Here is a 24609-nt window from a genome sequence, read left to right as displayed (position 1 = left end):
CATAGTAACATGGTAATAATTGTTAATCGCCTTCATTACTACGAATGCAGCTTTAATTGCATCGATGTGGAAATTCCACTATTTTCTGTGCATTATTTAACGCGCTACCACATGTTTACGAGCTCCCAACACATAATTACGTTTCTACGCCAGAACCGATATTAAATGGGTATCTACGTAATATCACGTCAGGTCAGTTTCATTTTTAGAAAGCATTGTTGATGTCGTCGATCTATTAAATGTTCCGCAAAACCTATGAAATTCGGTATACGGCATCGCTTTAATTGATCACGCGTAAGGAACATATTGTACCTAATTGCAGAAAATTTTTACTTTATTCCGTTGAAGAATCCCTCGAAAAAGCGTTACATACTGCCTGTAATCTTGGAGAAAATAAGAACCTGGTAAAGTCCTATATTTATATAATATATATAAAGTCCTTCGTTTTTTAATATCCCTCAAAGATGACCTTTTGGATAATTTCGAATTTTTTAAGTCTTGACCCAGTTAACTCCGAAAATTTGTATGATACCAGAAAAAGATTACAGATGTTTTTAAAGTTATTTATGCAGTAAATTTTCCATTAAATTATAACATAAAATATAACAACAGAACAGAATAGAAACTAGTGAATAATTACAAATAATTACAATTTTCAAGCGATAATGAAATTTGTCGAACGCACAGGAACATTTATCGTTAATGTTACGTTTTTTCATGAATTTGAACCAACTTTTACACCGGAACCACGCTAATTAATATATTGCGTATTTACAATAGTTGTGACATGCGTTTCAACGCGACAGAGTTTATTTTGAAAATCGTGCGAATTTCTCACTTGCCGGTGTCGTTTACCGCGCAAAACTATTAATTTCAGAGCAATATTTAACAATACATTTCGAGCGGAATGGGTGGGTGGTAGACGCCATACATTTAAAGTGAATGGTCGCTGGCCAACTTCCGCTGGTACAATTGGCCTCAAACGCAGAGACCAATATTAATCTTGGTGCGCGTGTAATTCCAACGCCGATCGTGAGGCCACTCTCGAAGATGATGCACGGTTGAATCGCGTTGAGGATCGATCAATTAGCCGCTTTGTCGCTTCGTCACGTCGCGTTTCTCGTGTGTTCCACTTTTCACCCAACCAACAACTAAACTAGACGTTCTCGTTTATTACGTTGTACTTATCCGCGCGACGCTGAATTCGGAATAAGATATATTAGAAGAAACTGCTTGAGCGAAGGAAATGGGATTAAATGTTCTCTCTTATAGTTTTGTTTGCAATGAATAGCAGAATTGTTTGCATCGACTTACTGCGAACAGTGCTCGTCATTAGAAATTGATTAAGGCTCGATCGATACGTAAACAAGAAATTGTTAAACAATCAAGCTGACAAAACTAAACAAATAAGAGGGAAATGAAAATATCTTACTCCATCCAAATTGTTGAAACTCATTTTCATAACCGTAACGTTAAAAAGTAATTTTTAGTAATTCACGTTAACCGAACCAAAAATATTGCGCTAGTTCAACGTTTACCCTCGATGGATCAAACGCGCTTTCGAAATAAAAATCACAAATTTCGTAAAGTAAACGGTGACACGAAAGTTTACCCCCTCTTTTACGCGATTTTTTCACCTCGAATCTGTCGGAAAAACGCGTCAGGGAGAGAGAAAAAAAAAGTTTATCGAGACAGTCAATCCGCTAAGAACGATCTAGATTCTGAACTATCAGAAGTTCGTGGTGGCTGGTATGTGGGGCAAAAGTGGGACGTCGGGCCAAGTGGGTCAGTCGCATTAAAAACAAAGCCACCGCCACCATTTAAAGGGAATCAGGAAAAGTATCTCCCCCCGCACGGAAATATATTGTCGGAAAACGCTTGCGGCCCCTATTATTTTTAAGTAGGTAATGTATCGGCTTCGGGTCGGCATTGTATTTGTCGAATCAAAAAGTTTAGTTTAAGGCGCATTAAAAGCAACGGATCTAGCCAGCTTCGCTTCCAGGAGAATCGTAACCACACGTCGGAACTACTTTTCTACGCAGTCGCCGGACTTTCTCATGCTTTTTCGTTGTATTGTTTCCGTATCCCGCGTGTTACGATTCCTTTTGAAACGATTTTGACATCTTGGCAACTAGCAACTATCCACTACCGTTACTGACTTCTATGCTGTCAGTTTTATCAGAGTTCATTCGTTTTGTATCCGTGACGTTTTCTGAACAATAATTTGATGTATCAGACGGAGTAGTATAGTCGAGGATAGGGCGAACGATCAAATTTTTAACATACAGGCAAACCTTATTATATTCATGGTCAAACCTCTAAAAATCGTACTGTCTATTAACTTCTGATCCATAGTATACTAACATATATCCTTAATCTAATTTTTAAATTAGGGTGTTCTCGGATTTTTTAATAATCTTTTATTTCATTTTATTAACCGCTACAATATTTTAGCAAGCATTTTTTCATACCAGTAGCATCAGCGTATTTCACACCAGCGTAACTGTTTATCTTTGTAATTAATTAAAACAAATTTATATCTGCATGATCGTCAATTATGTCACTGCGTCATTAAAGATATCAGGAAAGGCTACTCCCGCTGTATGCCAAGTACAATAGCATAAAGTAATTTTCTCTGGAACTGGAAAATAAACGATATTTTTTGCAACACAATTTGCAATGAATCCTCATTCCGTTGAAAAGCATCAGCTCACGGTACACTTACGTGAGCATGTAACTTATCGTTTGCGGTTTTATAAATATCATCCACTTTACCGGGCTCTAGCAACGTCTCCTTCATATTACGGTACCAGCGAACATTTAGCATGTTACGATTTAATAAATTAGCCAAAAGAAATGCAAGGAAAGTTCAGTGCTTCTAGTCAATATACGTTCGACGCTCCACAAATATAATTTCATTGTAAAAGAAAGCAGTAAAACAGGTTGCTCACGTAGCAAGTGTCACTCTATAACTCTACTTCACACATCGATATTTTCATTTAGGCGATACGGCGACCAATTTATAAGCAAAACGAAAATAAAATTGTCACTGTTCAGTCGGGGTAACGTGACCAAATTTTCCAGCGTATTTTAGTTGGAATCGAACTACTGATCGGAACATACGTGCCGCACGTGCAGACGTACGTTAACGTTCGCGGTTTTAGAATCTGCTGCCATTGGTAATTTCGCTGAATAAATCGTCAGCCAACTGACATATCGTTTAATATATACGAGGTGTTCAAGAAAAGAGATTTAATTTTTGGTCGCGATACAATATCTTCGGTAGCTGCGTGATGGAAAAACCCGAAATGAAAATTTTTACGATATTTCTGTCATATGAATTACATCATACGACATAATGTAGGTTAATATAAACAGATTATTTGTATATTTGCATAGCGTCCCATCTAATTTCCATTCGAATAAATATTTTCGATCGATGACTTTTAATTCACGAGTGCACAGCCTAGCAAAGAAACGAGTGTTTACCGTTGCTATATTTCCCACATATATTTGAAACGGTTTCGAAATTATGCATTCCGTAGCGCGATTTTCATAAGTACTCTTTCCGTTAATTGCCAACTTCGATCTTTACACGAGCCTTTTTTTCATTCCATTTATCTCTGTTGTAATTTCTTCTGTTTTAGCCGAGTAACAGTTTAGCAATTTTGTTCTTATTTATATGTTCATTGACATTCGCGATAATCGTGAAAATTTATTAGGACGTCTTTCTAATTTAACTACGCTTAACTGTTTGCTATTTTAGATTCAATTATTCTTCGTCGTTCGCGCTCGCGCATCGGAAGTCGTGCAATCCGTGCACACAGATTTGCGTTCCTTTAGTCACCAGGGATTAAGGGCAAAGCAAATAGTTCCTGCATTTCTACCACGAACTAACACGTCTCGGCAGATCATATTTGAGAAACGTGCTTCGAAATTGCATTCATTTTCAAAGATCCTCTATCGTTATTCATTTGGATATTAACTCAATTGGGTTGGAAATTAACTGGAAATTAATTCACGGATATCTATTTATTTATACGTATAGCGAAGCTTATGAAATAACAGCCAACTTGGTTAATCAATTATTCGTTGATCCTGTTAATTGGCACCCCGTATAGCGAGTGCTAGACGACTTTTGGTCTACTTTCATTCTGCCATCCAATGCAAATCCAATGTTTGACGATGCTGTCTTTTGTGTTCAGAGAGCAGTGCGAGATTCATTAATTAGGCCACGGGCAGCTTTAGTAAACACGAGTAGAGAAAGAGAAATTAATGAGTCACGGGATTTATTGACTTCAGTTGTTTCATTCCGTCGGATAATCTTCGCACAATGATAAATTTTCATTTGTATAGATCAGTAAAAGTTTCTTACTGTTTTCTGTCTTATCGAACATTGATTTATCAACGTAATCGTGATTTTTATAACAGTAGAATCTCGCTATTTATCTAAAATTGAAGTGTTAAGCGAGGAAATAGAATCGCGATATAAAACAGTGAGGTAATAACATACATCCAGCGAAAAGTTTCTTTTAATCTTCGGACGAATGGATTAAAAGCTTTAATTCATTGAAGAAAATTAAAAACTTTGTGACTAGGTAATTATGAAGTTATTACAAGGGATATAAGTTTAATTTATTTCTTGCATCCTTTAAAAAACAGTTATACTATTCTTATATTGTAATAAATACTCTGAACGCTTATTGATCTAGATGCAATTCAGGGCAGAGCTTTTGTAATAAATTTTTTTAATGTCCAAGTTAATCGAGTCAGATTAGTTACGCACGGTTTTTGGTAATCAGTTTCTTATACTTGAACTTTTGGGCCATTTTTGGAGTATAAAATATCGAAATTAAATAAATTTCTTAGCAAGTTCAATGGCGTTATGCGATGAAGTAGAATATAAAATTCCGTTGAGAATTATTCCGGCGATATTCCTGCGATGCGTATGTAGAGTACATAGGGTGCAAAAACGCAATCACAAGCATTTTCCGGATGAGAATGTTCTCTGATGAGACTATTACCGGTCGTTTTCCGGTCGGAACAAATGATCCTAAACACATTAAACCTGTTTCAGCTGTTCCGATAGGACAATTCAATCGCTGTTAATCGAATTTTTGCATAACCTCTATAATCATTGTTCCACACTCAGCAATCAATTAACCAATTATAAATCAAATTCTATTCGATAAAAAAGTTATCTATAGATGAACTATCGATTTGTATTTATTGTAGATTTAGTTTTTAAATACAAATGTTCTCAGAAAGTTACGATGAAAAATGATTTTATGACACATTTTGATTTAAAAAAATAGCTTTACGCGAAGCGTAAAAACAGGAAAAGAACAAAGTAGCTTTTTTTGAAATGTGGAACCTCTTAATTCGTTATCAGTGTAGGATGTTAGGCGTTCGAAGAAAATTCGCCGTTTTTAGTTTTATATATACAAAAACCACAGTTTTATCTTAAAGTTTTTCCACAGTTACGGAATATAGCATAAAACTGAGAGCATAGAATATTTTTCGAAAGCTAATATACATCTATCGTACTAGTTGTCGATATCCAATATACGCATTCTCTCGAAAGTCGATCCTGATAGATCGAACACGATCTATATTAGGTCTAAAACTGATGCAAACTTTGCGATCTAGGGTGTAACCGTGAACAAGTGAACATCTATGGGTAGAATTTCATTTCGGACGACCGACTTCCGACATCGGTTGGGCCGGTGTCACCGACTGGATATTAGGCCACCGTCACAAACAGTGTTCGGTCCAGGATGACAATCATGTGTAGGCGCATATAAAGGAGATATCCGATTAATATGGCATAAATATCGTTTGAAGGAACGCGAGAATGTCGCGATGGTACGAAAAGGTCAAGAGTTAGCAGCATACGCCCGCTTAATGTATGACAAAATGAGTTTACATTCACGACGAGGATAGAGACCGTGGGGTTGAATCGTTTGGTGGTATAGGAAGACAGAGTGAGAGATCAGACGGGAAACGAGAAGAGGAAGGAAAGTACTACTGCTGGAGGTTCGACTGCATAGGAAACTTGGAACGAAGCCAAAGGCAATATGCATTAGCCATCGCGTATTTTGAAATTCAAGCCAAAGCAGATTAAATCCTACCCCTGGACCCCTCTTCGGCCCATGTTGGGCCTCGTCCGCCGATTTTTCCTTTAACCGTACTGTCCTACTGTCCTGTTTGCGGATACATAATGAACATCAACCCTCTGGTACCTCGATGTCTGAACTTTTATAGCGTTTCGATTGCCGCGGTAATCGATATGCGGTCACCCAAATTTCTGCTACAGATGGCCCGAAATTTCGTTCTGCTTTGGTTACTAATCGTCAACTACCACGGTGGTTTCTCGTGTTCTGTGGTAAACCAAGACTTTCATCTTCCTATCTAAAGTTCCAGTCCTTTATTTACTCCATACCTACTACCGTCACTTGTGCTTTTTTCGTTTCCTTTCTTTCTATTTTTTCCGTAGCGGAGCGTTTTTTTATAATGCAACATTACGTATCCGTCAATAGAATATACAAATTTTTATAAGTGAAAAATTCTTTTATTGAAGATTATATTGCACACCACATAATTACATTACATGCAAATATTATATATAAATACATACCAATATTATATTGCACGCATCGAAATATAAGCAAGTATCGCACATTGTAGTTCGCCACAATTATGACAATGTCTTACGCGGAAACCTTAGACTTGTCATAAATTCCTCTGTTCCATTGGGTATCCTCGAAATTAGAGATTTCCTCAGGCTCCCATAAATTTCCTGTCATCAAACGTCTGACAAGGCGTGCCGAACTGTAAATAGCACTTAGCCACAGGGGTTACGGCAACGTTTAGGAGCACTTCAATTACCGTTTTCAGTGGAATGCGGCCAACCAGATCCAAAGGAAAGAGGCCAGGTTTCGACCGCAGTGGGCACGGTTTATTGAGGCCTAAATCAGTTTGGCTAGGCATGGCCGCATGACTTTCCAGTAATTAGGTATTGTGAGATCGTTTCCAGGACGTTGGACAATATATCGGTAGTTGGTAGCGGAAAGTGCGATTCGGCAGCGTATAATTCCGAATGCTAGCAACCTCTATCCATCAGTTTGCTACCCTCATCCCTTTCCATTCGACGAAGATTAAGTTGTTTTCAAGCTCTTGAGCGTGAACAGTGCCAGAGATATCGCAGATACAATCGAGCAGGTGGAATTCATTCCGTGCATTGTGAATGTGATATGGATTGTATATATATTGTTGATATTGCTGTATATCGTTGTGTATTACTCATAAATTATCGTATATAGCTTGTGGTGACAATTACAGGACCGCTGCCACGTCCTTGTTCCTTTAGGCATTACTATTAGGTTTACCTCCTCGAAACGTCGTGTATTTAATCAAAGTGATACCCAGGTGACTCGATACATTTTCACAGTGGCAGGCTCTTCCCAAGCTGTTTATTCAAGAAGTCGTTCATCGATGTGTATAAGACACGCGTTAGCGTTTCTATTGGGCTTCTGCTTCCTTGGAAAATCGTCGTTTCGAACCTTGACGTTTCATGTAAAACAGACGATCGATCTGTCTACATAAATTAAATAACCCACCTACCGAGCTCCATAGTATTTGCTTCGAATGAACATGAACGCTTAATCGATCTTCACCCCTCTTTAATTTATGCATTCACGATTGCATCCAAATTTCTTTCGGATTACATATGACCATAAACCTGAAAATTTTTCAGGGAATTTAATTCAAGTTTAAAAAGAAAACTGTGTTTAGCAAGAGGGCTAAATTTTATTTAAAAAAGTCGCGTTCGTTTACTTAAGTGTTTAATGTGACGAAGTCGACCAAAGTCACGGGTCTGGACCTCTTGGTGTTTTCTCGACGACTGACTAAAAACAACCGATCAGCAACGGTTCGATGTCAGGGAATGTTTAGATTATTGGCGCTCGGACCGCCGCAAACACGGATGCTTGACACGAGTTCTCGAAAGAGGTTTCCGCGTCTTATTGTCTACGTGATATTAGTTAGGGTTATTTAAACAGATATTGGAAACGTATTGTTTTTAACAGTTAGATGATAGTCGTCGACCGATAGGTCGGAAAATGTGGTCACGCTTTTAGAATTCAACGGTGTACGGTATTTCACGACAAAAGCTGTACACCAACAAGTGACGATGTATGTACCAAATATTTTAGATTGCTATTCAATTTTGTATTTTGGTACTTCGTACGTCGAACAAATCTCAAGAATATCGATTTCGAAAGGACGTGCTCCCTTTATCATCAACTATCAGCTTTCATGATAACATTTTCGCTCTAAGCTCCACTCTTTTCAGCTTATTTTAGTCGAGGAAGTTGCAACAGCTTGTTCATGAACTTCGTACCCTTCAAACTGTGATACATCTCTTTTGGAACGATTCTCGGATCTGGTAACTCGTGTAAGTGCAATGAAACACGCTGTAAATTTATCGAGACGACTTTTATTTTGTATTTTCAGTTTCTTCAAAATGAAGCTCTTCGTGAACGACACAATTCTATTATCTTCACAATAGAAAGGCAAACATCGACTTCGTAATGAAATATCAGGAAAATCGAAAGGCTTTCGTCGCCAAAACACATAGCAGGTAGAAACACGAGAGGAAAGTAGTTTGGCTAAAGGTATAAAGTGATTTTTCACTCGGTACGACTGGGAAATCTCGGCTGATACGGCGAATCCGAGAACATTTTCGAGAATTATCTGGTAGTAGTGGCTTTGCCAAATGTCGTGCAATAATGGAGTTATATCTGCAGATTCAGTTGCACCAGAGAATTTCAGATCGACAATGGTGTCTTGGTGCAAACAGCTATTTAATTCACAATGATGTTCTACAACGACAAAGATCTTTGGGAGAAATGGGAAATTCAGCGTAGCGATTTTCAAACGTCACAAATATTCCATCGTTTCGAAACTCGGTCGACTGTTTAACGTATTGCATTTGACATTTTGTTTCTCAAACGTGCCCTTGAGGAATTTCCCACTTCAGCATGTGACAAAGGATCCCTTTTTTACATCATTCGTATTCTATGTTTTATTAGAATCGTTTACGTGTCTACTTTTATCCCGAACGAATTTCGAAAAATTGATTTTCCGATTCCTAAAAATGTTGAAAATGATGCTCCGTTAAAATTTTAAGAAGAACTCCAAATTTCAACTTTTCTTTTTCTTCATTTTATCTACGTACCGTGTTTGCAACTCTCTTTTGTGTTATCGATTTCGATTAAGATGATAGTAATTTAAAAATTCCTGTTTCTGAATTACCTTGCCAGCACTTATTCATTGCACGATATCGTTTTAACTGGTATTTAATTCGAGGAAAGAAGCACAAGTGGCTCTGTTTCATCCTTATTTTGTACGAAAGAAGTTCATTCACACAAATTGAACGGAACGAAATGCGATTCACTGGTGGGTTCCGCGTAACTGCACTCGTTTCCACTTAATCTTGTTCCGTTTACGAGTACAGCTGTCTTTTTTGGCGATCGCAAAACTCGCGAATAATGCCGCGACACAAAGAACCCAATTGCAACTCCCCGTCCAGCGTCGGCCCTTTTTCTATCCGTACCTATAACCCGGACCACGATCTCTCTTGCCTTTCGATTTTCCAGCTTCCTGTGTGTACCTCGAATACACGAGACCGTTCGAGCGCCGTTGGAAAGGGTTTGAAGGCCAATGAACCGAAACTATTTACCTGGTCGTACTTGGCTTGTACAAATACAGACAGCCGTGGGATGCAGCCATGCATTTTACATGTATATGCATCGAACGATAGCTGTCGATCGTCGATACGATACTGGCACGAACAGTCGTGACGAACTTTATGAAATGAATCTTCTCCTCTCTTTTTTTCCTCTGCCTTTTGTATCGAGTCGAACTTTATCGGAGCGTAGTCGTGGTTGCATGAAATCGCGGTAAATTGTTAATGTTCTCTAATGTATGCCAATATCATTTGCGGCATTTTATCGAGGACGTTCGGTTAAAAATGAAAACGAAGACGAAGGTTCTATCGATCGACGCCACTGACCTAATAATCGAAACATTAACTATCGGAAGAGTACGGTTTCTATCATTTCTTGCGCCATACCTTTAATCGGGCCATACAGGCAGGAATTGCGATTCTTTCGAACCAACTGCTCGGAAAATCGACCGATTGAATAACTGAAAAATTAATACAAAGCATGCCACCCGAGTTACGTTGTTCAGCTCCTACCGATTAAGCTTGTCGGTAGGGATTCTAAAATTTTCTTAATTTTTCTTTCCTTTCAGATTCATTTCTCTGTCCGTTTAATGGATTCTGCTTAACGTATATAGACACTGACAAGATCAAAAGGATTAACAATTGGCCGTATCTAATGTTACATCGAACCTATCCTGTCCTAAATAAATACAAATTGATCCCGAAAGCTGATCTATCCCGCACTAGTGAATTCATCATTTGACCAGGCTGATAGCTCGAGAGATCAAGCCATTAAAATTCAAAATCGCCCCTACCGAGCGGATTGGTACTTACATCTGGTTTGAGCCGCTCTGTTTGCAGGAACGAATGTTACATCTAACAGGAACTAGGTTTAAACGCAAATCGATACTAATTCATAGCACGGTCGACGCGCGTAAATATCATCGCATCAGGCTGCATACACATTATCATCCTCAGTTTGGGGCTCAGAGGGCTCCCGATGGGAATTTAATTTTCGTCGTCAAAGGGGACGGTCGCTTATGCGAATTTAGCATGCGGCGGAAAGAAAGGTGCAAGCACACAGGGAGTGCAGTGTGGTGTGAAACGGCAGAATGATGGGGATTGAGAGGATGGTAGTCGTGTTAGTGGGTGTGGCAAGGCGGTAGGGTGAGTACGAGGTGGTACAGAGGGTGGATTCAAAAAGAATGAAATAACGGATTGGGTTGCGGCCAACTGGCCGGCTTCCAACCAATCCTTAGTCGCCTGGATGCGGGAGTATATTATATATACCATTCACCCGCCTTATATCCGTGCCCCGTGGAATCGTCCCGATGCATCCCATTCAAAATCATATTTCCCTGTTTGCTGTGCGTCCTTAGACATAGGGCTTCGAGTCGAGTATAGAAACAATAATTGAGAACGAACGGTTCACCGCGTTGCTTCTTCAGCGAAAAGCTTCCCGATGTTCATTAACGATACTCGAGCGATTCTCACAGGGTCATCCGGTGCGGAGGCGCGAATTTTCCGTACGAATTCCTCGCAATTACGAGGATAAATAGTGGCAGGGATGCTGGCGTATTTTTTTGGGTGTTACGTGACTGTTGAGGAACTGCCCATTTTCGGGATCACGGGAGAATGGGTTAAGCGATACGAACGGGGCGATTAAGTTTAGAGCTGTTATTCATCGACTGAGTTCACTGTCGCGTGAAAAATGAAAAGTCCTGACGAACTTAGCCATGTGTACTACTTTAGAATTAGGAAGTCGAAATTCGTTCGTTTAAACAGATGCCTCCTATTTGTGATGAGTCTTTTCGATGCCAACTACAACAGACATCGGTAAAGTAAAAGAAGTAAAAAGAAGGTCAATAGTGGTGGAGTAACTGCATCAAGAAAAAATAATTTACGAGAAGCATCTTCACTTCTAAAGATTGGAATTTCTTTTACTCTATGGATCTGATCTTATTTAAGCGCAAACACGTTTTCAGAAATATTTCAATCATCTTTATGGACGTTTCGATCAATCAAATGTCGATGTACTTTCGGCATTGTGGATACAACTATGTTGAAAACCATTTGAAGGAAATGGGAGGTCTGGACGTAAAATGCAGAAAGATAGCGAATGAGCAATCTATCTTTTCTCTGACTTTCCAATAATTCCCGATTTGATGCCATTGTGGTTAAATGAAGCAAGTTGGAAGAGCGAAGGAGATCAAACCTACAAGTTAGATGATTCTCAGTTTAATGCTTACCGTTCTCCCTAATCATTGCTTTGGTTTGAAGTTTTAAATTATAAAGTGGCGAAGAGAATTTGCCAAAATTCGACTCATACGATACCCTGACAAGAACTTTAGTTGCATCTGTGTACTATGTACATTGGCGTATGGACTTGTTTCTTTTTAAAAGATCAATAAAAAATAGTTTTTCTATTTCTCTTCCTTTATCTAATAAATTGTAGCTTCATGCGAAGAAACTAAATCTCCACGTGTTTTATAATTTTTCCAATAATAATTACAACAGGGTATTAAGTTTGTTTTAAGTTAGTTTTCGAGCAAACATAGATGTTACTATAAGTATTTTGAACGATACGAATAAGGAAATAGAAAGAATCGAGGAGATTAAGATAAGAAAAAGCTTTAGTGGAAGCTTCAAAAAGCCGTTTGTCGATAGATCAACGTCATAGCTTGCTTCATGGTCCTATCTATCCAGCGTGTCGCTTGAAGCTGAAACATCGAACACAAATGTAACTGTGTCCAGAAAATGGCAGAGTATCGATTTAAAATAGTAACGAATTCATATAGAATTTTAGACGAGATTGGTACAATATTACTACAATTGGGATACAACGGAACACAGAGAATTTTCTGTAATTAACTCATTCCGTAGCGACTGCGGATCTAACGATAATAATTTACTGCTTAATAACTTGACGCTGTATCAAAATATGTGGATCAAAAGAAGTTAAAAATAGTATGTAACATAGGTAGTCTAGCAGAATTTATTGCGTTCAGAAATTTGAAATTTCACGTTAATTGTCGAAGTTTAAAGTATCTTTTTTGCTCGTAGAGTATAACGATAATATATTTCTCTGTGATTCTTTATGATTTGAAAATTATTATTTATATGTGAATTCTTTCGTATTCGAGCATTCAAGATTAATTAATTTAATTGACAAATAACATTTTTCCGATACCACGCAACGTCCTACCTTTACTAAGTTTTTAATTGCATGCAACATCCCGTACTTTTTTCCAGGAAAGGGTATCGGTCTTCACTCGATGACCGTGCTTTCTAAATGGGTAATAAATTTATTGCGTTCAATAACTACGTGCAGAAACGACGAATAAATCACACGCCTGTCTGCTAATTACAATGTATATATACCGTTTCAAGGCAGACGCTCTCGTACTGTTAAATTTTTGACCATAGATGGAAGAACAAGTAGGCTGGGAGATTCATTAATTTATAATACGTGGTGGACAGCGATCGAGTAAGTCAATTCGCTTTAAATATTTCAATGTGCAATCCGTTTCATTAAGATTCTTTAGATACGTTGCTATTCTGATAATTAAATTACTCTCAATTCTTGTTCAATAATGAAATATACGCGCAATAAAAGTTCAGTAGTAATATATGAAAATAACTTTTGATAAATAGAATTGCACGAAGGACTCTGAAATTATTATTTCCTACATTTACCTGCATTTTATAAAAATTTCATTTGACTTCGTGCGAATAATACTTGTTAAATACAAGAGATCTTAAATTAAATTTATTATTAGACATAGCTGCCTGAACTTTATTAAAATTGTGATGTTTGATTTTATGCAAGTGCTCGGAGAAATGGTTGCCCTTCAGATGTCGTAATTAAATATCATTTTTAAACATCATAATAAGCATTAGTCATTGCGAGATTCTAACGTCAGTAACAAAGTAACGAATTCAGGGCCCTTTAGCTTGCAACAAATAAAATGAATCGATCGCACAACGAAACAGAATTGGTAACTAGATCCGGCGTAATTCAATATTTTAATTTTAGGAAACACCTGCCCCGAGAGCAAAGGATCGCTAGAGACAAAAGAGTTAAAATTGCCCTTCTTTCTATATTTTGCATTTCACTAGTGAAAAGATGTTGAAATATATAAACAGCTGTCTACAAATCTACGTACAAATTTTAATATCGTGCGAATCATTAATCACGACTTTTATCCGATATCCTCCATAATTTCAACCACAATTAACACACGAGACGTTCAACTGCGATAAATTCAACAGACTACGACGCTAAGTTGAAAACTTTGATTGTCTCTGTATACTACATTAAAATCTCTAACTTCATTCGTGTTTAAAATATTTATTTTTTACTTTTCACCATGATCTTTTTACGCGATTTGATTAATATTATCAGCAAAATTTCCATATTACAGTTTTAAGTAGTCGGTGCTAACAAATTCTTTTGCGTAACACTTTTCTGTTTCAAGATTTTAATGGGAGGGCTAAACGTTGTTCGAAACATTAATCGGAACCCGTTTAACGATAACGATTGTTGGTTACAGCGCGGACGAAGGCTTCGACGGCACTTACCCGACGAACGTCGTCGTGAAGAACAATGGGACCTGCTTATACGTACCGCCCGGCATATTCAAAAGCACTTGCAAGATAGACATTACGTGGTTCCCTTTTGATGATCAGCGCTGCGAGATGAAATTCGGCTCCTGGACGTACGACGGTTTTCAGGTAGGGGATACCGCACCATGGGAAATGGGTCAGCACGTATCCGTTTCTTTTTAATCTTCCGCTTGCGTTTTTATAGTCGAAATACTTAGCTCAGACATGCCAAAATTCTTAAGAGGGAAAAGAAATTTCTCTAAGTACACAATGATATGTTACGATTCGATACGACACGTGGTATATAAAACGTTAGGAAATTCTCTTTTTTTTTGTTGTTGTTGTTGTCTAGTGTTTTCTATGCGTGTGTTTTTAAGAAAAAATATCAGGGAATATTGCTTTAGGAGAAGGTAGTAGCAGAGAAGGTAGTTGCAACTGAATATTGCCTCATTACTTGAAAACGTTGGAAAATAATAGCTTGGAAATATACAACAGGTTCTGTTCCCATAACGAAGAGGAAAAATAAAAAAAATTAAATTTCTCAATTGTGTGTACCTTTGCTGGCAAATATTAAATGTTCTAGTAAGATTTTGCATCCGTTGACGAGGTTCAACTGTTGATTGGAAACGATTTTATGTACCTAAATTTATCGCTTCAAAAGTCTGACGACCAGAATGTCCCAATTTCGATATCCTCGATTATTATTTCTAGAATACTTTAGAGCAAAAAGCTTACCGTAAAAACTTGTCCATAATATCGTTTTCGTCTCAATTTACTCGTTCTGTAAAGTTATTCTTATTGCAAACAGAATTTGTGGCAGAACTATGTACAATATGAGATGAATAGGATTTAAAGAATCGAAATGTACTTTTTGGACGAGACTCCATTTAATCCTATAAGCCGTTAATGTCGTTAAAGTGTCCGTGCAGTGTCGTCTTTTTAGCACAATCTGATGTAAATACAACGATGCTTCCGGAAAACATTATTTCAAGGGGAATCCTGAAAATTCGTGAATTGTGAAAGGTGCATTTCGGCTAACAATAAATGCGACAGTGTAGCGTGCGGAGAATTCTCAGTAATGCAGTTTCTCACTAGCTGTTTCCATTGGTTAATACAATGTCTGGATAGACTGCTCCAAAATTTCTTCAACGTGGTGCTTCTGTTTAAATCGCTAGAGAAGGGTAAACGTAAAATTGCGCGACAAAATGGACAATTTTAATGGGTTTCTTAAAATATGCTACTGCGTATCTCAAAATATAAATATAATATTTGTTTCTTCACAGCTTTTGTCTAACTTCAAAAATTCTCCAAATATAAACTAATACTACCTTTTGTATAAAGTAAACACAATGTCTCTGAGTTTATACATTTTCGTGAATCCAGCCGGATTATCAACACGCGGAATAATAATTTGTTTCCTAAAATGTTGAGGTGGACTGATAGAGAAACGAGTGAATGAATTCGTAATAGAAAAATATATTGAAACAAGTATAGGTATAAGTACAGGTATAGTGTATGCTGATCCAAAACCTCACTCTTTCAGCGTTACAATACAATAGAAGAAGATATGATAGGGAGCACGTTCATATACTTATAGCAAAGGACATTACCAAAAAGTTAACCTTGGTATGTAGCTCTAGCTGAAGGCTACAAGAAACAGCAATAGAAATCTACTTATAGCTCTTTTGTTTCTATACCTTGTAATCCAAAACAAAATTGATATTCAAGGGCACAATAATAAGAACTTCTCCTTATTTTGAATCTTTTTCACTAAATTCTATTCTCTTCGTAACAGCGGCCTCCAGTACGAAAGAAAAAGGTGTAGAGTTTTTCTTGAAGTAATTACTTCAACATAAAATGAGTAGGGTATATAGAAATTTGTAAATTTTTTCGAAACTCGCCAATTGTTGAAATACGGAACGCAATAAGGGATAAAATGTTTGCAATTCTTGTAGTTGTATAATACGTTGAAAACGTCCGACCTATCTTTATTTGTCGTCTGTAATCATTCTGAATAATTAAAATTGAGACTGTGAATTACACGGTACGATGGAATTCGAGAATGCTCGAAGGTTCATTAAGGAGGACAATAAGCAGAACGAAGTAGCAAAGGTAGGAGGGGTAAGAGGGAAAGTGAAATATATGTATAACGCTTTTCTAGATTATATTCGATTTCATCGATCTCGTTTTATGCAACTTTCCCTTTTGCTATGTCTGACATCATATATACAAGTATATCCATTAGATGCATAATAATGAAATTACCTTCGAACATAAAAGATAAGTTGCAGGTTGCATGACGTTAAGGAGGGCTGATCACAGGAAAAATTTGCGAGATACTTAAATATTGAATGTTAATAATTAATGCGAGTTAACAGAGCAGAAAAACGAGAAAATCGATTTTGTTTTCATCGTATCCTCTTAAATTGTATTTTGCACGATGAAAACTGTTGCGCACTGCAGTCATAATAACTTCTCTCTAATCGATGGCAATAAATTTTCAACAGTTGGACCTGCAACTGCAAGACGAGAGCGGAGGTGACATCAGCAGTTTCATCACTAACGGCGAGTGGGATCTGTTAGGTGAGTTTTTACAATCCTTATCAGGGTTCGTTTCCTCGCATGGGCGAGCAGTTTGCTCACCGTGAAAGCAGTTCTAGGACGATTAGCAATTCTAAAATCCTCGGCAAGTTCTAGGACACAAAGGAGCTCGTGATCAATCGTTTTCATAGGTCTAGACCAGCTGCATCTTACTACCGGGGAGCTTTATCTAATCCAGATTTTCATCAGAGTTACATGTGGCTGTAACGTCTTCGAGAGTTCCAGGGTGAAAATTAATTCCAAAGTCCGTGTTCTCGCTGAAATCTAATTATTTCAATCATAACTAACTTGAATGAATCTCGTTCAAAGCTGGTGCACACTTCCTCCAAGTTACTCTTAAAATACTTCTAGAATTTTTTATAAAATTTTCGATGCACTTAACAAATTAATAATCGCGTTTGATGGTCAGCTATTCTTTTACAGTATTATTGATTTATTTATATATTTATTTATTTACGTGATAAACTCTTTGATATAACAGATTAAAACAAGGTACAGGAAAAAAAATGAAGAGAAGAAGTTGAAAGAAGCAGAAGGTGCATATGTACAAAAAAAAGAAAAAGAATGAGAATAAACACGTAAGAAGCAACGAGACAGAGGCAGAGTATAAAGATATCAAGAAAAATTACAACACAATATCGTTATTAAAAACGCCCAACTATCAAAATTAAAAGAAATATGTATTTTATATGAACGGAAAAGTAAAAAATAGAATGTAAGATGTTTGTGATTCTCCTAACAATTTTAGCATTGCTTGTATCTAGAGAGAACGCACGTGTTTACAAGATGCAAATTATAAAATAAAACTATCACGTTTTGCGGCCACGTAGGTTTTATTTCTGGGACGTATATGCGCAAAGTGCCGGTACATACGCGATATGCATAGGGAGCTTATGAAGCAGACAGAAATGTATCTTAAGTGATTTCAGCCGGTGCAAAATGTGGCTATAACGGAAGAAACACTTGAAAATGAAGTCGCGGTCTCTCTTCCGCTATGTTGCTCGAGATAGTTCAAGTGCACAGTATACGTCGCGTAAAATAGTTGAGTCATCGCTATCGAGCCTAGTAGCCTTTTATTTCCACGAGTTTTTTCCTTCCTAGGTGAATCCATCGTCTCTAAACACTTGCCACTTTTACGCTCGTTGCACTATCATCGTTGTATTGCCCTGGTTGTCTGGCGAGTTGTACAGTTTTTAGAAAATAAAAACATCAGCGAGAATTGAAGAAAACTTAATGTTTTTAAAATTACGTTTTTTTTTTTTATAAATGTGTAACACAGAGCCTTACAGTTAAAGAATATTTTGTACATTCTACGAAACATCTATTCACAGAATAGTTATTGAGTACACTTAAAAGTGACAGTTATATCGCGTTGAATATCGAGTTGTATTGTATTGTACTCAACACTGTATGATCACAGATTATTTTTTTATTTTTTATAAATAAGCGTGCATAAGCGTAAACCTGTTTCGATTGTAACATAGATAATCTACGGTTGTATTCTTCCTTTTTTTGTTACAGGAGTACCTGGTAAAAGGAATGAAATTTATTACAATTGCTGCCCAGAACCGTATATAGATATAACGTTCGTGGTTATCATCAGAAGGCGGACTCTTTACTATTTCTTCAACCTCATCGTGCCGTGTGTCCTAATTGCCAGCATGGCCGTTCTGGGATTCACCTTGCCACCCGATTCCGGCGAGAAACTTTCTCTAGGCAAGTTAGATTACCGCTTCTGCATGCCAGAAGATTAAACGGTATCTATCGTTGTCTGTGCTATCATTAAGATTATAGTAGAAAGCTGGTAAATGGTTCAAGAATTTTTATTTTTTTTTTCCGGATCATTCTACATTGAACGTCGATTGGCATGGCACGACGTTAGAGCATTATAATTATATCGCCAAATATGGTTAGTAAAACTCTGACCAGTTATTCAGCATTGATGTGCGACCACGCCAACGCGTTCACGAAGTCATTGCATTATTTCGTTATGAGTTCTACTCGAGATTCCGGTGATTACTCTCTCCCGGCAAGTTCAAATCGCTAGCTAGCATAATTGCAATTCCTTGCAGGCTTCGAAGCACACTATAACAGCTCACGTGATTAGATTCAGTCGAGTTCTCGTAACGTATTGAATTGTATGGGAAATTACCGTCGCGTCGATGTCGATCGCAGACATTCATACGTCAGTGAAATACTGGAATTTATTGATCACCTTCTGTAGTTTCGCGTTTCATATGCGCGGAACGATCCTTTTAAAAATGATAAACATATCTATGTTTCAACGTTTCCCGTCAAAGTAACTAAGTCTTAGAAAGTTGAAAATTCAGTTTGTAGATACCAATTAACAGGCAAAATTTTAGTTTCCAGTTACTTGACCCTAACGTAAATTAGTTATACGATAGGGATTATATATAGTTGAAACATTAAGCTCACTCCTTAACTTCATGCCATAATTGGTAAAGTTTAAAATAATTCGTCTTGAGCATACTCTATCGCTCGGAAGCGGTAAATCGATTCTGCCTTTCGTCTTTTTATTATCTATCTACAAAAATTCAAATATTTATCCAAGAAATTAAAGACTTAAAAGATAGATACGACAAAAAGAGCCAAGCAAATTCATTAGTCAATTTATTAAGCGTCTAATACTTCAACGATGATAGAATACAACAAATAATAACTGACCAAGCCGCAGGAGTTTGAAACACATAGTCCGTATAGTTTAAGATAGGAAAGATCAGGACTACCTGCTTCGTAATATTTTTGAATCCTCGAGCATCAACAGCTGCCTACCTTTCAGCCTGTTGTGGATTAATCTGGTTTGGTTATCGAGTTGCTTTACAGTGATAATTAATTGCTCGAACGAACCTCTTTTGCAGGGGTAACCATTCTCTTGTCCCTCACTGTGTTCTTGAATATGGTGGCCGAGACAATGCCAGCGACTTCGGACGCCGTGCCTCTGCTGGGTAAGTCCGTCAATTTCCGACTCCTACTTTTACTACTCCGTTTTTACCTACTCGGTGTCTTTAAAATCGGTCCCATGGTGGGATAATATCAGGTTTTTCCTTCTTTTTTCTCTTCTTTTTGAACGATTCGTCCAGGGGGCAATGGAGCGTTTCATAGATATAAAGACACGAGTTGGCTGATCTTATATTTATAGTTCACCTAAGACTTCAAATATTGGAACGTGCCTAGAGCGAGACGGATAACGTTTCTAAAAACACAATTCGAAAGATTCTATGGCACCTCGGTGTTTTTGGAGATGATCCAGGAAATTTTATCGCTATTTAACGTTCATGTGTACGTTCCGCGTATTGAAAGATGGATTAGTGCATACTCGGTTTCGTATGGGTTTCATTTGGGTCGAAGCCCATGCTGGAATTGTATAATACAACGAAATCTCGATTATCCCTTCGTTCTTTGTTCGTTATCCGAACGCTCGATCATCCAAACATCTTATTGTTTGGAAAACGTATTTTCTCTTACACAATATCACATTCTTTTTCATCACTAAATAATTTATAACGCAGCATCGATAGCCGAACGTGTTTCAATAGATCGGATCATTGCGCGATAAATGTATGAAACTGTATTTAAGTTTAAACTAAAAAGTTTCGAAGATTGAGAGATCAAACGTTTTGTTTTCATAAATGAATGTAAAGATATTTAACACGGATCTTGCCTAATAACTTTGTTGTTCGAAAATCCATCTGTACTCTTAAATATAATATTTAAGTCCGAAACACAAGCTTGATAGAATATCGGGAAGTAACAGGTATATTTTGATAATGAGACCAAAATTTATTTTCAGAAACCATCTTTCCATATTTCATCTCCGCTTGCAGTTTGATATATTCCCTCGGAAAAAATTCAATATTGTGATCGGGAAAAAGCGAATCGTATTTTCTGTCAAGATATGAATATGATATGATTATGACGTACTCCGAAACGCGGAGAATATTCTTTAGTGTTTTGTAAATCTGTTCGCATAAGATCCATCGTACTCGAGGTCTATACAAAGATCTTGGATCATGTTACACATACATCTGTTCGTAATGCCTTTATCGTAATACGAGTGAGGCTGGTTGTGCACAGTCCTTTATCCTCGACTGACGATTCCCTATTGCAGTCAGAACTATTCTACTGACAGTGGTAGTATCTTGACAGTAGTAACAGATCGTACAGGTCAGACGCGGAGCTGGGACAACAAACGTCCATTGACACCTTGATCGGGGATAGCTGAAAGGAGGATTTTGAAATTGTGGTTGATATTTCGATGGAGACTGATGGAATTATGATTAATTCACAGTTTCGATATGTTGTTTATAATGATGTGCGGTTTCCGAGTTGGTCAATAGAACGATCGGTTTTAATTTGGTGGTTTGTCACGTTGGTTATACTTTCATGAAACATTTAATATTTTCACAGGAACATACTTCAACTGTATTATGTTTATGGTGGCCAGCAGTGTAGTCAGCACCATTCTTATTTTAAATTATCATCACCGGAACTCTGACACTCATGAAATGTCTGAATGGGTAAGCAAGTTTTTCATCAGATTAATTAGGATTATAAAGAAACTCTTATTCAACTTTTGAAAATTATAACATCATATTGAGAATATTTCGGGAAACTTAAATGTTGTTGTGTATGTACAAAGAGTATATACTTCTGATTTTACCGCATATGTGACTTCAATTAACTTGAACTCATGTGCTTTCAAATACGCTTTAGGTTTACTTCAGTTATTAACCGGATTTACTTCTTCGAGTAACACTAAGTTTCCACCTTACACGAGTTTTATTGTCTATTATACTCTGTGGGGTATAAGAATCGCATGAACCGTATTTTCTATTAATTTGCTAATTTGTTAAATAATATTTCACGTATCAAAGCCAATATTTAATTTTAGAATTGAAGCAATATGGAAGTTTAAAAATTCGATAGAAATATTGAAAGCATACAAGAATAATAGCCAATTATTTCATATTCTATATTTCATCGATCATAATTTTATCATTATATTATTTATATTTCAAACTTTCAGGTGAAAGTGGTATTCCTTTATTGGCTGCCTTGTATACTTCGTATGTCACGACCTAGTGATAAAGAAGAGAGGGAGGCACAAAAGTCTCAGAAACCGTCTCCAGTCACCGGTAATTTAGTGACACGAAAAAGCATCGACACAAGTACTGACAACATTTACTATTATCTATATAAATGTTTTTCCGTGTCATATAAACACCGATCTTAGTCACACACTACTAAATTGTGCACAAAGCACTTCGAACCCGACTTATTTTAGATTATGTATATAACCATACTTGAAGATGTACAAGTACTATCAAGAAAGTAAAACGTTGCCAGAATCCATTTCTTTTTTCTTTTATATCATTTTTTTTCTCTCCTTTAGTAGCTATGTTGTACATATATTACGTTACTACTTTTTTAGAGTAGTTCTAAGTTGCTTCTCTTCTTTGATTTTCTGTTCTTATAAAGTCGAAAGAATTCTCAAAGACGACTATTATTCCTGTTCAAAAACTGATTCCCAACGATGTACATACGCTATACTATTACCATTCCAAGTATTTTCTTGCTAAATTATTTATTCGTTTTTCGTGTACGTATGAAATCGAAGAAATTCTCAGACTTTATTTAAAATAAAATAGTATTTATCGATCTACCCCCCCCCCGATTCTCCCGATCACAACTATTGCTTTCACTTACTATAACTATTTCTCAAAACAGGTGCTGGCAAGAGTCACGGTGACCTGGAGCTTCGTCAGAGGAGCAGCAAATCCCTCCTAGCAAATGTCCTGGATCTCGAGGACAACGCTCTGGCGTCCCATAATAATCTCCTGAATAACGTGTACAGTACCCCTGGCCCTCACCATCACACGATGGGTCATGGGCACAGTCACATTCACACGACGCCCCATCATCATCATAGCCACGCTGCAACGCCGCATCATCAACACTCAACGCCACTGGCACACTCCTCCTATCCGGGGGCGATTCAGATCGGTCACACACCGCATCATCATCCACATCCGCCAGATACGCCAGGTCCCCAGGTCGAAACAATACTTCAAAACGCGTGTTTCTGTGCCCGAAACGAGCTCATTATGATCCTCAAAGAAATTAAGGTACGTTTATCACGAAGTCGTCGCTGTGAGTTAACAGAAACAGTTTCCATCATTCGTATTTTCTCACGTTGAATTACTTTAATCGTATGTTTTTCTTTAAAAGAGTGCTGAATCTATTTGTTCCATTTATATTTCATATTATTGTTTCTTAATTTTAATAAAAAATTTGTAGGCCGAGTACAGTATTTATTCCAAGAACAATTTCTTTTCTCGAGCTATTTACGCTTAAAAGTAACAACGCATAGTACAGCGGAATTTAAAACGAATTAGGAAGTCTCTCTTGTAGAGCGTATACACTCTTAGTTACTTCAACGTTTACAAACTTGAGCTACTGCTTTATTTTCAATAGAAAGAAGTGTTGGCCATTAATAATAATGAGGATGACAATTAGCGAGTTCTTGTGAAATATACGCGACGGTGCTTCGGCTAATTACCAAGTGTACACTCATTTTAATTTGCCCGTAAGTGGAGAAACTTTCGTGTAAACTCGCATGTAGTATAATACCAGAACATGTACCAACGAGGTTCGCTGACGAACGTGAAACCATTCTCTGTTCTATGACTGTTTGTGCAGGATTATTAAAGCCTGTCTGTTTCTCGAGTTTCAGAACTGACACGGCAAAGTCAAATACTCGAAATCTATCGGTGTTCATAATTATAAACCGAATATTTGATGGAAACTTCAAGTTTGGTCCTGCTTCCATGATAGAGACAATTTTAGACAATTGCGTGGTCATTGTGTATTCTGACCAGTTTCGGGAATTCTATAGTGCACTTCCTGGAGTTAGAAAGAGATTAAATAGCATTTCTCAAGAAAATGGCCATTATCGAGACTTGAGAGAAGTATTTGGCTCAAAAAATCTTTGATGCAATTAATTTTTTAACTTGTTAATTATTATACACGCGATTATCGTATAATAATCATGGGATTTTCAATTTTTCACAAGGCTGATTATACACTGAGTAAATAAATTGGTCCCAGAAGAGGATAGTAAGAGGGTTTCGAAGTCACAGAGCGATCACAGTTCAAGAGGGAGTCTATCTGTTAAAGGATAAATTAGGACTTCCGGTGCTTATTATCGTGATTTATATTAATGCATTCGACAGAGCAGCAAATGCGCTCGACGTAATTTCAAACGTACACATGGGATTCTCAATTAAACATTAATGTTTCAAGGGACGCGCGCGCGAATGTAAAGAGCGAAAGATACGACTTTAGGGGTTGATGCACTGGTAACTTACTTTCGTTTTAGATCACGGCTTCGTCTCTTAAAATATTCATACATAAACATCTTCTATTTACCGAGCGACGATGTTACACGCAAATTCATTTTTATATAATTTATTATCAGTTTCGTATTTATTAATTTACTCTTTACAAAGATACACGTGTTGGGCACTGACCGATTAAAATTTTTAGACCGATTTAACGAATACCATTAAAACTAATTATTGAAGATCTAGATTGGTTTAATAAGTGGAACTAGTCACCAAGCGATAGTAATAAATACCGATCGTTAAAATACTGTA

General features: G+C 37.2%; 2 protein-coding genes across 4 annotated transcripts in view; both read left to right on the top strand.

The window, feature by feature from the left end:
- LOC132913419 (furin-like protease 1) overlaps positions 1 to 24609 on the top strand; it is a 351740-nt gene that overhangs the window by 84257 nt on the left and 242874 nt on the right. The window lies entirely within an intron of this gene.
- Positions 1 to 24609, top strand: part of LOC132913436 (neuronal acetylcholine receptor subunit alpha-7-like) — a 167693-nt gene that overhangs the window by 128464 nt on the left and 14620 nt on the right. For 2 of the 3 annotated variants that reach the window (XM_060971791.1, XM_060971789.1), the window contains 7 exons: positions 14281 to 14461; positions 16840 to 16915; positions 18455 to 18649; positions 19813 to 19899; positions 21362 to 21471; positions 21981 to 22122; positions 22682 to 23079. In XM_060971791.1, coding sequence (XP_060827774.1) covers positions 14281 to 14461; positions 16840 to 16915; positions 18455 to 18649; positions 19813 to 19899; positions 21362 to 21471; positions 21981 to 22122; positions 22682 to 23079 — 1189 coding nt within the window. The remainder of the gene's footprint in view (positions 1 to 14280; positions 14462 to 16839; positions 16916 to 18454; positions 18650 to 19812; positions 19900 to 21361; positions 21472 to 21980; positions 22123 to 22681; positions 23080 to 24609) is intronic. The other variant, XM_060971790.1, reaches the window with a different exon arrangement.

This window comes from Bombus pascuorum, chromosome 13 (assembly GCF_905332965.1).
Source record: "Bombus pascuorum chromosome 13, iyBomPasc1.1, whole genome shotgun sequence".
Taxonomy (NCBI): Eukaryota; Metazoa; Arthropoda; class Insecta; order Hymenoptera; family Apidae; genus Bombus; species Bombus pascuorum.
The sequence above is the reverse complement of the archived record's forward strand: the minus strand, read 5'-3'. Positions and strand labels throughout refer to the sequence as shown.